Source organism: Peromyscus maniculatus, chromosome 22 (assembly GCF_049852395.1).
Source record: "Peromyscus maniculatus bairdii isolate BWxNUB_F1_BW_parent chromosome 22, HU_Pman_BW_mat_3.1, whole genome shotgun sequence".
Taxonomy (NCBI): Eukaryota; Metazoa; Chordata; class Mammalia; order Rodentia; family Cricetidae; genus Peromyscus; species Peromyscus maniculatus.
In genome coordinates, this window is record NC_134873.1 from 44,604,901 (window position 1) to 44,622,473 (window position 17,573).

The window sequence follows — 17,573 nt, forward strand, 5'->3', positions numbered from 1 at the left end:
TCATGTATCCATCTATGCACCTTTATTTTGCTGTCTGTATCCACTTTCCCATTGAGCATTGGAGTCACACATGAGAACTTCGATTAATCAGTTTAGCAATTTAATCTCTTTAATTGATAGAAAGCCGGAAGTAAGCCAGAGTAGAGCTATTGGATAAAATCCAGAATGACTGGCCAGCAAGGTGGTTCAACTAAAGGCACGGCCAATAAAGGCACGGCCAAGCCCAATGGTCTGAGTTTGGTGCCCAACGCTCACACAGCGGAAGGAGAGAACCATTTCCCGAAAGCTGTCCTCTGACTTCCGCACATGAGGCACCCTACCCCAATAAATAAATAAATAAATACAAGATGATCACTAACATTTGACTTTCAGATAGTCAACGTGTGTGTGTGTGTGTGTGTGTGTGTGTGTGTGTGTGTGTGTGTGTCTCAAATAGACCAAGGCCATGCTTTGTTCTGACAACTCAATCCCTATTTACTTTCAATTCAAATTGACTTGGATGTCCTGAATTTAGATTTGCTAAACTTACCAGTTGCAAAGCAGAAGAATGGTGACACCATGTACCTTAGTTTGCAGGGAACTCCCGGCAGAAGTAAGAGGCAAAAAAAGATAATTGGGCTTGGGGCTGGAGAGATGGCTCGGAGGTTAAGAATGCATGCTGCTCTTAAAGAAGATGGGGTTCAGTTCCCAGAGGCCATGTCTGATGACTCACAACTGCCTGTTACTCCCTCTAATGCCTCTGGCTTCATGTGCACACACCTACACACATACACATAATTAAAAATAAATCTTACAAAATACAGCGGGGCTTATGAGACGTTGTTGATGCTGTATTTTCTCAAGCGATGTTAAAGGAAGAAATGTTTGACCCTGCCGCCTCTTTGCCACTTATTTTATTTTCCACAGACGACAATGGAGAACTGAACGACAGCTATTTGCCAAGAATAGTTCTCCTGATGCACCGATGGTATTTATCTTCCACCGAACTGGCAGAAAAACTCCTCTGCATATATCTTTTCAACTGCTCTGTAATGTTGATAGTCATAAATCAAGTTCTGTATTTAGATAGAGTGCCTATCCAAAACCAGTAAATAAAGATGAATAAATGGTCTTATTTAGTCACCTATCCAGATGTTTTGGGACTATATAGATATTAGATGAAACATCTGGATGATAAACCAAATAGTTAACTAAATACTGGGTGTTTTGACCGAACTTGAAGACATCAGTAAGATGTGAAGTGTAACAGGAGTTGTAGGCTAACTGTTCCCAACTTATCCTAAATATTTAGACTATTAGTATAATGAAAGATTATTTAACACTGATTCAATATTTTCCTTCTCTGATGACAACAAAGCCTAGCGTAGTCTCCATATTTCTCTGGCTGGTAAGACACACTGAACGTTCTAGAAGTTTTTTTCCCCCCTGTAATTTGTTGGTTGATGCTAATTTTTGGTTTTATTGACAAAACCAAACAAAATATCTATACAAGGCCAAACATAACATTCCTCATAGTTGAAAACCCATTTTATAATGCAGGCAGCTGTTTACTGATTTTGTATGTAATATAGTCCTGAAAAACGATTAAAAAGTGCATGTATGATAATGCAAACAGTCTCACAGTTTGAGGAAGTTGATTTCCTAGGGTCCGTGTTTGCTGTACAATCTCTAAGTGTGTCTTTACATCTCTGCCTTATATTAACCCAGGAGTCCCTGTACGAAAGAGAACACTTACAGAAAAGGGAGAGCCTGGGACTTAGGAAGTCTGCCCAAACATTGTTGTTACCTGCCCAGGCTGTCCCAGCCAAGCAGGGATTGAGCCTGTCCACTTCATATTCTTCCCACAAACTCAAGGAAAGGGGAGTGTTATAGAGGTTAAGAAGACACTCACCCTGAATGGAGAGCCTTAGAAGTGAGCAAGACTCTGCATCCATTGGTCCCACTCTTGACAGGTCGAGTGTTGGGAAGGATGAGGGAGTCAACCACATGATCTATACATTGCCCATAGAGCTCATCCACAAACAACTCTCTTATCCATAGTGTGTTTGCTAATGCATGAAATACAAATAAAGAGGGAAGTTCAGGCGTGTTAGAGTATAGTGTGGGACATTTCAGCTGGCGTGAAAGTTGAAGACTGACATTTTCCTCCTTGGATTCTTTACCTACTCCATGCCCACTGTGTCTGTTTACAGTAGGAGTATTTGTTCAAGGAGAACTTAAGAATAAATAACGCAACCTTAATATGAACATACCTGAACATTATATTTTCAAATACTCATCAGATTAGAGTGCTTGTTATATAAAACACCAGTCCTAAATATGAAATCTCTTAGCTAAAATGGTGCTGCTATCAATTTTGAATTATGTATACTTTGCATTGTGCTTGTGACCACAGTTTGTGGTTGTTGGTTGGCAAGTACACAGGAAGGTGTAACTAATTTGAAGTGAATTCTCCACCAGACCAATAATATATCCTAGAGCCTTACCAGGTCAAGTTTGACTACTTGGTGTTGATATGCTCACATCCTGCTTCTATGTCCATTTGACTGTCTCTAGGTTGAGTTTACTTCATCCACATTTTGAAACTCAACCATTTCATACCTTGGATTTTTTAACAAATTTCAGAATAGCTACTTGTGTGTTAGGAATGGTCATAGTTCACTGCAGAAAACTTAAACAGTTTAAATGTCATATGCAGCAGATCTCAGAGGGGTTAAAGGACCACAATCTATTAAATACATCCAGGCTACACAAACTTAAGTTACCTGCTTCAGATTCAAGCCTGAAATCACATATAGGAAGCTAGATGAAGTCTATTTCTAGAATCAGTAGTACTCTATACTGTGTATATATATACTGTGTGTATATAAGTATTGTGACAGAATTTATATATATATATGATATGATATGATATATGATATGATATGATATAATATGATATAGATTACACTTACATAATAAGATATCAATAAGGATGGCACACAAGTCCAAAAACACACTATTTTAAATAGACTCTCATTTTTCCAAAGCATCATATTAGTTCAGGGGTGACATTCTTTTCCTTGTATTGTTGGCTTTTCCAACAATACAAGCTTCAGAATTTGGGGCATTTTGCATTTCAAGGCTTTGGATTAGAGGTGCTCAGCCTATCACTAGAATTGCCTGGGATTTGTGTGAATTGCTGGGACAGTGTCGGCTAGACATGTGCGAAAGGAAGAGATGACATTTTCTTTAACTAGTCTACGTATCAGAACGCCAGTGGAGACACCTGTGATGAGTTCCGACTGAAGGTCTGCTATTTCATGAGGTAAATACACTTACAGATTTAATTTCTCAGAGCTTTGGGTTCTGAAATTGTTGACAATTTTTTTCTAAGCAGCCAATACTTCACCTCACTGCCTTTGTAACTATTAGTTCTCTGTTCTTGATGGGTAGGGTAGAATTTACCTTATGGACTAGAGATCAAGTATGAGATAATGCCTTACAGAGTAAAAACCAGCTCACAGATCCAGTGGATTCAAGGTTTTTCTGCTCCCTCACCATATTCATTACCATGACTTGGGGGCATGGGGGGGCTCCCCTCTGCTGTGTTCTGTAGTAAGTCAGGAAGAAGTTCAGGGTTGCTGGATTCTGGTTCTTGATGGAAGGAGCAGAAAGACATGTGGTAGGATTGCTGGGGATACGAGCCAACAACTTGGAACTACAGTACTGGATTCCATGTTAAGTTCGGCTTATAAAATGGTACAATAGTCTCCAAAGAGGTCCAAGTGAAATCTTCCAGCTGTCAAAAGCCCTTTATATGCCTTTCAGGTACTGGATTCTGAAATTCCCTGCAGAGTTTAATTTGGATCTGGGTTTGATTCGTATGACTGAGGAGTTCCGGGAAGTAGCAGGTCAACTAGGATATGAAAAACACATCAACCTCATGGACATATCCAGCATGTAAGAGTGGCACACGTTTTTTGGGTCTTCATGGGTCTATCTCTTTGGGGAAGGGCTAGTGATGACTCTGCTTGAATGAAATCTGTATTGTTCTAGAAGGATGCTCCTCCTTTGGAGACAGCCTGGCTATAATGAATGCACCTCTAGTAGACACAATCTCTCTCTCCAAGCTGCAGTTTGATTGTAAAATGGGATGGTACCTTTATGGAATTATCCTGTTTAAGAAGTCCACAAGGGAGCACAGGAAAGCATCTGGCACCTAATGGATGCTGAGTCCTTAGTTCTCAAACTGAACTTAGCCATTATCTCCTAAGTTCCAGCTACTCAGATCACACCACCCTGGTTTCTCCTAGGAGCCCATCAGAAAACAGTCTTGGGTCTCGGCTAAGCCTGCTGAATTGTAATCTATACCTTAATAAGATCCCCATGTGATTTATACTCTCATGCAAGCCTGAGAAGCTCTGTATCCCATTGCTTCAGAGGCTCCCCTGATGTTACATAAATGTTGACCACAGTTGTGTCCTGACTGGTCATCTCATAAGGGACCTAATACTAATTAGACTCATTTAATGCAGACAAGCTAACTGCCCAGGAAAAGCTTTTTCATGAACATAGGTATGGTTGTCCATATTACAAGTGTACAGTCTATCCCAAGCTGGCCTGGAATTCATTATGGATCCAAGGCTGTCCCTGAGCTTGTGATGGTTTTCCCATCTTGGCTTGCTGAGTGCTAAGATTACAGGTGGACGTCAAATGCACATATTTTGTATCTTAGGCATTCTCTTTGCCTGGAATGCTTCTTCAAGACTAATTGATAATGAATGACCCAGGAATCATCAGGCAGGCTTGTTTACAATGTCTGCCTTTCAGACCCGTTCCTAATAAATCAGAGTCTTTGGAAGTGAGAGCTAGGCCTTTTTCTTCATAATGAGTTTTTTCAGATAACCCATATGATGCTCAAGTGTGATAAACACAACCTTGGTTGTTTCCCAGTGCCTTGAATCACCTTCTATATGCCAATAAACTTCTGACTTTGTAGACCTAGCCCTGACCTCTCTTCTTTAGAGTTCAAATCTTTCTTGGTCACAAGGAATACCAAGTAAGAGATTCAGGATGGATCACAGCAAACCTATCCTGCCTAGAAAAAAAAAACAACTCCAAGTCTGTGTCCTGTTGGCAAAGGGTGGGTGGTTTTCTCTTCAAATATGGAAGGCAGGGTATGTATTTCACACAGGCTCCTGGCAGTGGGCCAAGAGTGACAGTCAGTAGTCGGTTAATATCTTCCACTGAGTGAAATGCGTTTTCGGCACGCTGACCAGACTCTCTCTTCTTTTACAGTCCTTCCTATGACTGGATGAGGAGAGTCACGCAGAGGAAGAAAGTATCGAAAAAGGGGAAGGCCTGTCTCTTATTTGACCATCTGGAGCCCATTGAGTTGGCTGAGCACCTCACTTTTCTGGAGCATAAATCTTTTAGAAGGATCTCAGTAAGAACTTGACGGTTATTCTTCCAAGGGTAACATGCGCTGTGCCAACTTTCCCAAGGGCTGCGTGTTCATACTCCCAAGTGTTGGCAGCCTCTGCCACTGGGCTCCGTTGGAAACATGCCCTCAATTCACAGGAACAATCCCTTTTAACCAAATATAAATATTATCCTGTCTTTAGTTTATGGCTCAGGAGCTATATTTCTGCCACTATATTCAATGTCTCCTTTCATAGAATTAAAGCATGATTTTTCTAAATATTCAGCAGAGATTTAACCATTCAAGGTTTATTTAGTTCGAGTGACCTCTTCCAAGTGAACTGTTTTGCTGGGAATTTTTATTTATAGCACAGAGGGAGGGGGCAGTTAACTTATTTTGGTGTCTATACAAATGCCTAACTATGAAAGAGGTTGAGAATTAAGAATTGGAAGCATTGAAGAGCTCTCAACATTAGATGGCCCCTTTCTCTGAGGCAGAGGTCCTACATTAGACTTTCCTTCCTACACATCTTGATGGACCCTCAGTCCTTTCCTACATACCGTCTCCCTTTCCATCCTCCTTCCTTCCTCACTTGCAGACCCTTCAAGAGGCCTCCTTGTTGCTACTCACTTCTTTATAGAGCTCCATCAGCTTGTGACTTCAGTGTGCCTCGTGAGCTCAGGTGAAATCATTCCCCTTCCAAGGAGCCTGAAGCAAATCACATCATTGCTGGCAAACAAGATGATTTTGACTAGAGACATGGGTTTCTTTCTTTCTCTCTTTCTTTCATTCTTCCTTCCTTCCTTCCTTTTTTTTTTTTTTAACTTTCAGTAGTACTAGGGATCAAACCTAGGGCCTTGTACATTCTAGAAGCTGCATCCTTAGCCCAAGAAGCAGAAATTTCTGAAAGACTGATGCATTCACCAAGCAAATCCTGTTTGTAGAGAACCTTCATAATGCTTCTCAGACATGCCAAGGAAAGTGATTCCCTGAGCTTTGTATAGGATATAAGGCTTCAACTTATGTGGCGGCATCTGCCCTCACAGTCTGAAAATATGTCTGGATTGCTAAAGGGCATTTATTTTTCCTATCTCCTTTGTCCTCTTGAAATACAAGAGTCTTATTCTTATTTGAGAGTATTATATTCCATCCATTTCCTGTTCTTTAGTGTGTGCCATTGTATCTTAAACGTGCTTGTTCTTTGGTGTCACTGGTAGAACTAAAAATGGAAAACCTTAGTTCTTTCCTGGGGAAGATACTGATCTTATCTGCCTTGGTATTCCCAGGCTAATGGCTTAGATGGATGTGAGTGTTTGGTAAGTCTGGAATCCTCTAGAATAGACCTTTGAATCTTCCCCCTAAAGCACTGCGATTTGTGTGTTTGTGGGAACGATTTTTGAAATGTAGCAAAATGGTGCATTAAAGGCGCAGAGCTCTGGAACTTGAAGGAATTCTTTATAAACGGGAAATGGAAGAAATCACCATGTTGTCGCAAAAGGCTAGCTCACCCCCTTTACCCAACTGTCTCATGTCTGATTTTGTGAAAGCTCCGTCATAGTTTAGAATCTCCGGTTCTTCCTTTCACCAGTTCACAGATTATCAGAGCTACGTCATCCATGGCTGCCTGGAGAATAACCCAACGTTGGAGAGATCTATTGCTTTATTTAATGGAGTCTCCAAGTGGGTCCAGTTGATGGTTCTCAGCAAACCAAGTCCTCAGCAAAGGGCAGAAGTCATCACAAAGTTCATCAATGTAGCACAGGTTTGTCTCATACTCAGACCTGGGTTTGGGGAGTCTGTGTAGTCATTAATTTTTTTGAGAAAAGTCATAGAGAACTTTGGGGTTAATAATAGAAGAGCTGGACAGTTAAACTGCTTGTAAATGTCTAATGAACAAACCATACTGCTCTCACACAACAAGGCTGCTCTTACGGCAGTGCTTTAGAACTACTTAATTGTGTTCTGTGAAATATGGTATCTTTCTAAGAGGATTCAATTTTCGTCTCCTCTCAAACTGATGTTTCCTCCCTAGATTCTTGTTATCAACCATGTGCTTGTATTCACCTATAATTTGGGAAATTCAGAATAACTTTTAGAAATCCTTACCAAGTACCGCTGTTAACATTTTTTTTTAATTGTAGAAACTCCTTCAACTGAAAAATTTTAACACCTTGATGGCAGTGGTTGGCGGCCTTAGTCATAGCTCCATTTCCCGACTCAAAGAGACCCATTCTCACCTCTCTTCAGAAGTTACAAAGGTACCGTGGATTTTGATCTGAATTCGGAGCAAGCAGTATAGATTGCTGAAATGTACTCTGGTCCTGACAAGTACTACATGGGAGAGCAGCATTTTCCTCTTAAACCAGTACAAAGTTACCCATAGGGAAATAAATAGGAAGGAAATAGGCCTATCAGCAGATTCGACACAGAAAACCCGATTGCTGTTCGTGGGAAGTGTTACACTAAGATTGTTCTGGCCAGGTTGGTGGGATGGCCCAGCAGGTGAGGATGGTTGTCACCACCCCAAGTGACCGGGGTTTGATCCCTGGAACCCACATGGTGGAAGGAAAGAGCTTATTCCGAACAGTTGTCCTCTGATCTGCACGCATAGGCTGAGTCATGCACGCCTCCGCTCCAATAAATAAATAAATAGAATAGAAAAAAATATGCACTCCAATAAATAAATAGAAATAGAAAAAAATATGTCCTAACCAAAGATGAATGAATGTATTGCAAATATCATCAAATATTCACGTGGTGCTGGCTGTGTGATTAGCACTCTGATGAATGGGGAAGATATCAGATGAGTAGGATCAAGACCCCATGCTCACTGATGCCTGCTCTAGTTACAACACTGTGGCACGTGGGAGATGCAAAGAAAAGGGAAGCCAGAGGTCTTATATAGAAATATTCAGACTCACAGGGTGGTGGTGGTGCATGCCTTTAATCCCAGCACTCGGGAGGCAGAGGCAGGCGGATCTCTGTGAGTTCAAGGCCAGCCTGGGCTACAGAGTGAGATCCAGGACAGGCTCCAAAGCGACACAGAGAAACCCTGTCTCAAGAAACCAAATAAATAAATAAATAAATAAATAAATAAATAAATGAAAGCAATATTCAGATTCAAAAGCATGTACCTTTGAAAGCCAGTTCACAAATTGATATTCTCTATTTATTTACAGACCATATCAAATAACCATTTTTCTTACTGAGCAGAGAGGAACATGTTTTCCTTATGCTAACACTTGGCTGTAATAGTAGTAGTAGGGTGTGTTCTGTTTTAACCCTAAGGAACATGAAGATAAAGACAATCAAAATTGGTTAAATAATAAAGCAGTCTGTTGTCTGACAACCCTGGCAGTCCAGTGGCTGAGGGAACTCCAGGCGTGACCTTTTCAGAGTCTGGCTCAGTTGCTTCTCCTTCTTCCCAGTATCAGGGGTTTGTGGCTGCTTTTGTTCATTTTTGTTTTGTTTTATTTGTTTGTTTGCTTGCTTTATTAGCCCGGCTTCCCTCCTGGTTGGGCTTTGCGGAGCAACAGGAAAGATCTACTCTTTTATTCATGAAAGACTTCTCATTTGAGCTCTCTTCTCCTTAAAGACCCGCTTTCTAGACATGTTTGGCCATCTCAAGTCCATCCTGGACCAGTATCAGTTGTCATAGAAATACAGTGTGCTTAGTGGCTTAACCCTCTGTTCCTAAACTGTCCACAAAGGGGTGGAATTCCCGTGCTGGAGCAGATGATGATTGGGGCCGATCCCTTCCTATGTCCTGCCGGGAGGGGGATAGAAACAGGTCATCTGAGCCTTGTGGGATGCTTTTGGAAGGGAAAGACTAATAGGAGGGGATTTATTAGAAAGTCTAGTTGTTGTTCACTAACCAGCAAAAATGATCTATATAGACATGAATGAATATGCCAGAGAAGTACCACTATCTGGCCTCAAACTCTGCCCTCATCCCAAGTATAAGGGGACCTACTCAGGGCTCTCTTTTTTCTTAAGCATTGGACTCAATTTCAAGTAAAAGGCAAAAGGAAAATTTAAGTTGTACAGAATAAGGGGCTTAAGGTTTAAGTATATCTTTAAAAATGATCTCTCAGAAGGATGGAAAGATGGCTCAGCCTTTAAGGATCTTCCAGAGGATGGGGCTTTGAGTCCCCGTAACCGCATTACGGCTCACAGTCGTCTGTCCCAGAGACTAACACCCTCTTCTAATTTCTACATGCACCCGGCCAGGCACACATGTGCGGCACACACATGCATGCGGACAGAGCACTCATATACATAAAGTAATAGCACACACTCACACTCATGCACACACACACACACACACACACACACACACACACACACACACACTCATGCACACACACCCTTAAACTCTTCTTTCTTATAGAAAGTTGAAAACCAAACAAGTGAGAAGCCATGTTCACACTCACCCCTTTAGTTAGTGTGGAACCTCAGCCTTCAGCTCAGGGAAGCTTTTCCCGCCCCGCCTTGTCCCGGACCAACCTTCAAGGGACTTTTGCAATGCTGTTCTTGGAAACCCGAGGGCATTGGAATATGCCGCCTGCTTGCCTTTGTGAATTGTAATTTCTCCTGACTCTCCGAATCCTAAGCAGCTGTGATGCCATTTTGCAGCTCCCAGGTAAGCAGAGGGAGAAGCCATTGATGTGTCGTTGGAAAATGGAGCAGGCTGTTCAAGGGAGAGCCAGGCCTAGTACCCTTTTCTGTTTTTCTTCCTCTCCATCGATGGTTTCCCCACATCAACATTGGTGTAGCCGATACTCCTCCCCGTAGCTCAGGAGTTCCAAAGCCCCGTACTGCAGGATCTGGGAGTGGACAGGAGACAAAGCTGTTGTTTGAAAAATTTGACTTTTCCGTCTCTTCCCAGAACTGGAACGAAATGACAGAGCTGGTCTCCTCCAACGGCAATTATTGCAATTACCGCAAGGCCTTCGCCGACTGCGACGGCTTCAAAATCCCCATCCTCGGCGTGCACTTGAAGGACCTGATAGCGGTCCACGTCATTTTCCCAGACTGGATGGAGGAGAACAAAGTGAACATTGTCAAGATGCACCAGCTCTCCGTTACCCTGAGCGAGCTGGTCTCCCTGCAGAACGCCTCGCACCACTTGGAACCTAACATGGATCTGATCAACCTGCTCACTGTGAGTCCGCAGCGGCCAAACCGGTGCCGAACAGCACTTCGGTCCCTTAATTCCTAGTGCCGTAGGAAGACAGGTTGCAACAATTCAATTTTGATGAAAAATAATTTAGGGGTTAATACACAGTAAGGAGTCTCAAAGAATGAGGAAAACGGAAACTTACACCCATAAGGAGTGTGACTGGAGACGACAGCGTTGGGGCAAATCCGTTTTTCTTCTTTGGGGTGGACCTGGTCTCTGCCTATTTGAACCTCTTCTGTGAGTCTTTCCTCCCTAAGAGCCACCTTAGCTCTCTGCTCTCACTCAGCACCCTTGCCCAGCTGATCAGTTCTTTCCTTGTGCCCTCAAGTCCTCTGCTTCTCTTTCCGTTGAGAATTCCGACTCCATCTTTATTCCTAATGTGAAAGTTCTTGTTTTGCATTATATGTGTATACATGGTGTATGTGGGGGGGGAGGGAGAAGAGAGGGAGGGACAGATAGAAAGAGACGGGGGGGGGGGGACCTTTGCGCATACCACAGCACATATGTAGAGGTCAGAGGTCATGCAGTTTGCTCTCTCTTCCCAGGTTTGTGCAAGGAGTGCCTTTACCAGCTGAGTCATCTTGCTGGCCCCTTCTTGCTTTTTTTGTTTGTTTGTTTGTTTTGGTTTAGTTTCCAGTGGTTTTTTTTGTTGTTGTTTGTTTGTTTGTTTGTTTGTTTGAGACTTGGGTCATGCAATTTAGCTCGGGCTAGTTTTGACCTTGTGCTCCCCGTGGCCTCAGTCTCTGAAGTGCTAGGATGAGAGCCGAGGGTCAGCATACGCTACTTTTAAAGATGTGGTCTTTCCAGAGTACTCTTCGTTCTCTTCTAAAGCAGCAACGAGTCTGTCGCGTGTCATCCTCGTACTTTACATTTTCCCTTCACTGTAGAAAGGCATTGCTCTGCATTCCATAGGTTTCTTCCTGTTCATGTGCTTTTTTTTTTTTAACTGTATACCCAGCACTTTTCGCAGTACCTGGCTGAGAACTCAGAAGACGAAGTAAATGCTGTATTTAGGAGTAATGAGTGTCAGCTGCTCCGATTATTATTTATTCATGTTGGCACTTGTGACAGACTGTCTAGATGGTCTTCAGATCTAGAGCGTTTTAGACACAGCATGTGTACAGATGAAGACATTTTCCCTCAGGTCTTCTTTTCGAGGGGGAAGAAGCACAGACAAATTTTCTTACCCTTGCTTAAACAAGGGAGGGCACAGCTTCCCCATTTGGCTTCACAACAGTGTAGCACCTGAAACTTGACTGCCATGGGGAATCGGTGTTTTCTTCTTATGTCCATGGAAAATCAAAGCAGAAACTCTTCTAAAGCTCCAACCGCCTAAATCCCCTACAATGGCTGCATTGGAGAAAGGAGCCTGACTCCCAGACTTCATATCCACTGTTCCTAGAGCAAGTAATTGTCAGCAAAGGACACATCCCTGAGTAGAATAATAATATTGACTGTACTCAATATGAAGGTGAAGTGGTCAACACACAGATCTCTTGGGTGTTTGATAAATGATAAACAAAAAGACTTTCTCCAACGGGGAACTACCTCACAAGAGTTCAAGCACCTGCACTGATTAATCGTTTGCCATGTAAATATGTTTCCATGAATCAGTGCCCAGAGTTGTAGCCACAACCAGGCAACAAACCACAGGACAGACAGGTGATGTCTGAAGAGAAGCGCCACTGTGGGCCCTCAGTTTCAAGTGTCTCCATCTAAACTGTATTCTTAACCTTGAGCGTAACTTCACAAGGCAGGTGCCTGCATTTGGACAATGTCTCAAATGCCTAAAAGACAATAATAATGTAGGGAAATTAAATTTGAGTTTTAAGTACATCAACCAAGGGAAAGGTTTATCAGTGGTGGAGTACTTGCCTAGGATGCACAGGGCCCCGGTTCTATATACAAAACAAAACAAAACAAAACCTAAATGCACCAAGCAACATTATCAAAAAGAGGTGTTTAGGAAAATTCTGAATTTTTTTTTAAATGAAAGTTCAATGGTACAAATGGGGAACCTGAATTAAAAAGAAAAAAAAGTTAAGAAATAATTCTTTTTGTAGAAAAATAAAAAACAAAAGAAAAGAAATTATGCCAGAGGGTGCCCACTTTTAGGAACACTGAGGGAAAAATGCAGAAGCAGCTTAGAACCATATTTAAGGGCAGTGCTGCATAACCCAGAGTGATGGCAAAAATCCTAGATGAAAAGTCTTGGGGCTAGAGGGATGGCTTAGGGGTTAAGAGCACTGGCTGCTTTTCCAGAGGACCCGGGTTCAGTTCCCAGCACCCACATGACAGTTCACTGTCTGTAACTCCAGTTCCAGGGTATCTGACACCCTTGCACGAATGCACATAAAATAACGAATTAGTAAATTATTTTTTTTAAAAAAGAGAAAAGTCTTGATCTTAGCCCTGCCCCTGTGCTAATCAGTCTGACTTTGCCTTCTTCATAATGTTTCTGTGCTCATTTATGAATGAATTTCTATGAATCTAGAAATATAGAACAGCAAAGCATGAAAATAAAGAAATGTTTCTGTGGTGTTGGCACATGGCCCACTGACTCCCCAGGACAGCACAGGCCTTCAGAAGGGTCACCACACCTAAGCCAGTTTCTACTTAGATCTAATATCTTTCTTCCCTTCCCACAAGCAAGTAAAATGTTCATTACTCACAAGGTCACATCCATTTTTTTCCCCCAACCTCTGGGCAGGTAATGTCCCCAACATGAGTCTGGAGGAAACTTATGTGTTCACTAGAGTCTAGTGGCCACTTTATGAAGCACATACATGTCTGGATTAGAACCACACAACTGTCGCTGTCTGAGGCATGAGAGCAAGTCCATAAGGGTAGCTTTTAAGAAGTGATTCAGTTTTCTCCAAGTCAAGTTTTTTGCCCAAAGTGACTGTGTTCTTCAGTGACCCACATGAGCTTCAGACACCAAAAGACAGAAAGTGAGAACTCAAGTTAATGAGCAATTATTAAACTCTTATTTTGTGCATCAGGCTGTCTACCAATGATGGAACTTTCCATGACCCCTGATTCACATGACACTCCCTGTGTATCTCCTTGGTGTATTCTCACAAGGGCCCTATAATGAATCCTGGGAAAAACTTAGAAAAATGTCACACCACCTCTGTTCCTTCCTTTCTCAAAAAATGAAGGAACTGAGATTTATGAGTACCCAAAAAGTCTAAAAGTGACTAACTTCTGGATACAAGGTTGGGGAACTTTCTCCCTCGGATAATGTATTAGTCAGCTTTTCATCACTGTAACAAATGCCCAGTATAAATCAATTTATGAAAAGAAAGGCTTATTTTGCCTCAGTCTGCTAAAGTTGGCGTCATTGCCTTGGTTCAGTGGCAAGGCTGCACACACACAGAGCAACACATGGCAAAACATGATCACTTACCTCATGGCGGGAAAGTGGAAAGAGAGGAGGACATGGCTGGGTTCCCACAATTCCCTTGGAGGCATGCTCTCATGATTTGAAGACCTTTCGCTGGGCTTCACCTCTTAATGTCCCCCTACATCACAACAGTGCTGAGCCATGGAACAATCTTTTAACGTATGGGCCTTCGAGGGGACTTTTAAGATGTAAATTAATAGTGGATGATTGACCTTGGATGGACATCTGCTCTCTACTGTGGGCATATTTATTACTAACATAGTTTATTTTGTATCACTAAAAATTTAAGCAATATTTTCCCCCAACCCTTTTCACTATTTATTTAGAGAATAAAATTTATGAGGTAAAGACCATGTTACTTTTACCATTGCGTCCTTTGTCCCTTGAACAGCATGGGTGAGTGAACAGAAGAGGACATGGCATTAGACTGGTGGGATTTAGATAGTTCTCTCTTTCAGGGTAGATCTGGAGAAGGCATTATTACCCCTCGAGGTCCCAAGTCATAGAATGAAGAGTTCTCACAGCTGATGCCTCTGTTTCATGACATATGAAACAGACAAGTTCTTTTCGTGGTATTTTTAGCCCCATCGGTTACCTTTACCATTTTGAGCACATGCAAATAGCTGGAAAGCCCCTATGTTTTTATAGTCTTGTTTTTTTTTAAAAAGAAAGAAAATTAAAAAAAGAGAGCGAAGAAGAAAGAGAGGGAGGAGAAAGAAAAAAAAAGGAAAAGATGATTGCTAAACAGGTGAGTATAAGTAGTTTGATGATCAAGTGTGTTTTGTTTTATAATAAGCCAATTTTAACATGAAGTCTAACTCTAGATTCACCTGTACTGACAGGATTGGAGGTAAATGTAACTGACAGTGGGTCAGAAAATTGTCTAAAACCACCAGGGACAAAATATATTCGGCAAAAGCTGGTCATATTATTTAAAAATGGAAAGTAGACAGGGAAAATCCTTAGGTTCCCCAAGGAGATCTGAGAGAGGAAATAGGGTTGTGACTGGCAGGACAGAAATTGTAGCAGTAGCCTTGGGGACAGTTCTCTGTTCACAGATAAGCAGCATGACATGTGGCTGCTACATTGCCTAGATACCAAGCCTGTATCTGTGACCTTCTAAGCAAAGCCAGTGGAATAGATACACATTAGCTCATTTAAATCTTCATCAAGGTCCTGACTGGAAGCTGTGTTGATCAGGAAGAAATCAAGAAGCTTAATGGTTTGCTCAGGATCATAGCATTTATAAGTAGAAAGAAGACATTTGGAGAAGAGCAAATCATGTCCATTATATGCCCATCCATCATGGGAAAAAGCCTAACAAGCGTACATGTGAGAGCATCTTGTGAATTTAGGGGTGTCTTGTGGGCATTTCTGGTTGAATATCTTGGAGCTGCTGTTAACTCATTGAAGGATGCTGGTGCCAATCATTATGGGATTTGGACATCACAGGACTTAGAGGCAAGTCAGGAGGAAGGAAACAAGCTTGTCGTTCAGTGCCGGAGCTAACTCCTGATAACAAGGAATTTGGAAGGAAGACTGCATTTGGCTTTCTCTCTTTATTTATGGAAGATCCTCCATGCAAGGCCTCAAACTGCAATGGAGGCAAAAAGGACAGATGTACTGCCCACTTTCACGAGGCATGGTGCCCAGCAGAATCCTTGGTTGGGGGTTTATCAAGTGGTAGGCGACTTCCCACGGCAGCTGTGTTTTATTTATATAGTAACATGAAAGTTGTTTGTTGCCCATGACCAGTGTTCAAATATTGTCCTAATTCATATTGAACTCCAGATGGCCAACTTCTGACAGACCAGAGCTGGCCAACTTGACATCAAATGTCAGGCAGACAAATACTTATTGTGTCCGAATAATGGCTGCTTCCAACTTTTTCAGAGACCATATCGCCCCCTATTGCTTCCTTAGCAGAGAGCTGATGTTCTGTTCCATGTACCATAGCAAACTGTTCAGCATGGAGGAAAGACTGAAAACCTAGTAGCATCCGCAAGGATCCTCTCCCCCGCCCCCCAATAAGTCATTGTGATACTGTAAAGCTATTACCTAGTCGCTGACAATATCTGACAATGCCTTTAATCCCAGTACTCAGGAGGCAGAAAGAAGCCAATGTTGTGGGTTGTTTTTGCTCTTTTGTTCTTGCTCTTGGGGCGGGGGGGCTGCCACCCAGCTTCCAAATAAATCACACATGGAAACTTATTCTTAATTATAAATGCCCGGCCTTAGCTTGGCTTGTTTCTTGCCAGCTCTTCTTAAATTATCTCATCTACCTTTTGCCTCTGAGCGTTTCCACTTGCTTGCTTCTGTATATCTTACTTTCACTCTTATTCGGTGACTGGCTGGGTGGCTGGGTGGTTGGCCCCTAGTGTCCTCCCCTCCTTGTTCTCTTGCTCTTTCTTCTCCTTTCTAATGTTCATCTTCCATTTATTCTCTCTGTCTGCCAGCCCCACTTATCCTTTCTCCTGCCTCACTACTGGCCGTTTACTCTTTATTAGTCCATCAAGCATTTTAGACAGGCAAAGTAACACAGCTTCACAGAGTTAGACAAATCCAACATAAAAGAATGCAACATACCTTTGCATCATTAACCAAATGTTCCACAGCATAAACAAATGTAACACACCTTAAAATAATGTTCTACAACAGGCAAATTCTGAGTTTGAGGTCGACTCGCTCTACATCTTGGTCAGCCGGGGTTACATAGTGAGACCTCCATCTTTAAAAACAATATGAGAAAAGCAACTTAAAAGAGAAAACCAAGTTATTTTGTCTCACAGTTCAAGCATCCAGTCTAGTATATCAAGAAAGCCACTGTGGCGCAAGCTTGAAGCAGCTAGTCCCAGTGTGTCTTCAGTCAAAAGCAAAAAATGACAGGCTGGTACATGGCTGAATTTCCCTCATCTTTATACTGTCCAGGACCCAGCTTAGGAAATGGTGCCACCCCAACTTAGGGTAGGTCTTTTCAACCAATGAAGCTAACTTGGATAATCCCCCCCAGCTTTGCCCAGAGATTTCTGTCTTTGGTGAGTCTAGATCCAGAAGAATGGATAATATTAACCACCACAGGTACCAATGTGTCCATCAAATATCCTTCTAGTGCACCCTGTTTTGTTCTTTCGAATGATTGGCTGCTTCCTGGAGGCATTTGTCTCTGACATGAGTGAACAGGTGTGACTGCTATTTAGAGAAAGGTACATTACAGTGTCCATTATTAGCAAGCAGGATTTCCAAGACCTGGGAAGATTTGAGGGCCTTTTTATAGCAAGGTCAATTTTATTCTTCTTAGGAAAGAACTTCAGGTAATGAAGTCTTTGATTTGAATGACGTATGGAGTGGCTGCTAGGACAGTGCTGTGACTGACCTCTGGCACATATTATGTGATTGACAAAACATTTGCCAAGTGAATGACTGCTCTGGGATGGCTATGGTGTCGATTTCGTTTTTAAAGACGTTCGAACAAAAACACCCTAGAGAATATAGTTTGTCTCTAGCTCTCTTTTCATCCCTTTCTTTCTCTTCTTCTTTGCTCCATACTCACAAATGATGACGATTTATTATTAAACAAAACA

The 17,573-nt window shown here is 42.1% G+C and overlaps 1 protein-coding gene across 4 annotated transcripts in view; it reads left to right on the forward strand.

The window, feature by feature from the left end:
- The window catches only part of Rasgrp3 (RAS guanyl releasing protein 3), a 99,267-nt gene that overhangs the window by 60,531 nt on the left and 21,163 nt on the right, over window positions 1–17,573 (forward strand). For all 4 annotated transcript variants that reach the window (XM_016003426.3, XM_076559276.1, XM_042266825.2 and 1 more), the window contains exons 4-10: window positions 907–1,009; window positions 3,245–3,307; window positions 3,811–3,942; window positions 5,281–5,428; window positions 6,993–7,166; window positions 7,546–7,662; window positions 10,293–10,568. In XM_016003426.3, the coding sequence (XP_015858912.1) occupies window positions 907–1,009; window positions 3,245–3,307; window positions 3,811–3,942; window positions 5,281–5,428; window positions 6,993–7,166; window positions 7,546–7,662; window positions 10,293–10,568 (1,013 nt within the window). The remainder of the gene's footprint in view (window positions 1–906; window positions 1,010–3,244; window positions 3,308–3,810; window positions 3,943–5,280; window positions 5,429–6,992; window positions 7,167–7,545; window positions 7,663–10,292; window positions 10,569–17,573) is intronic.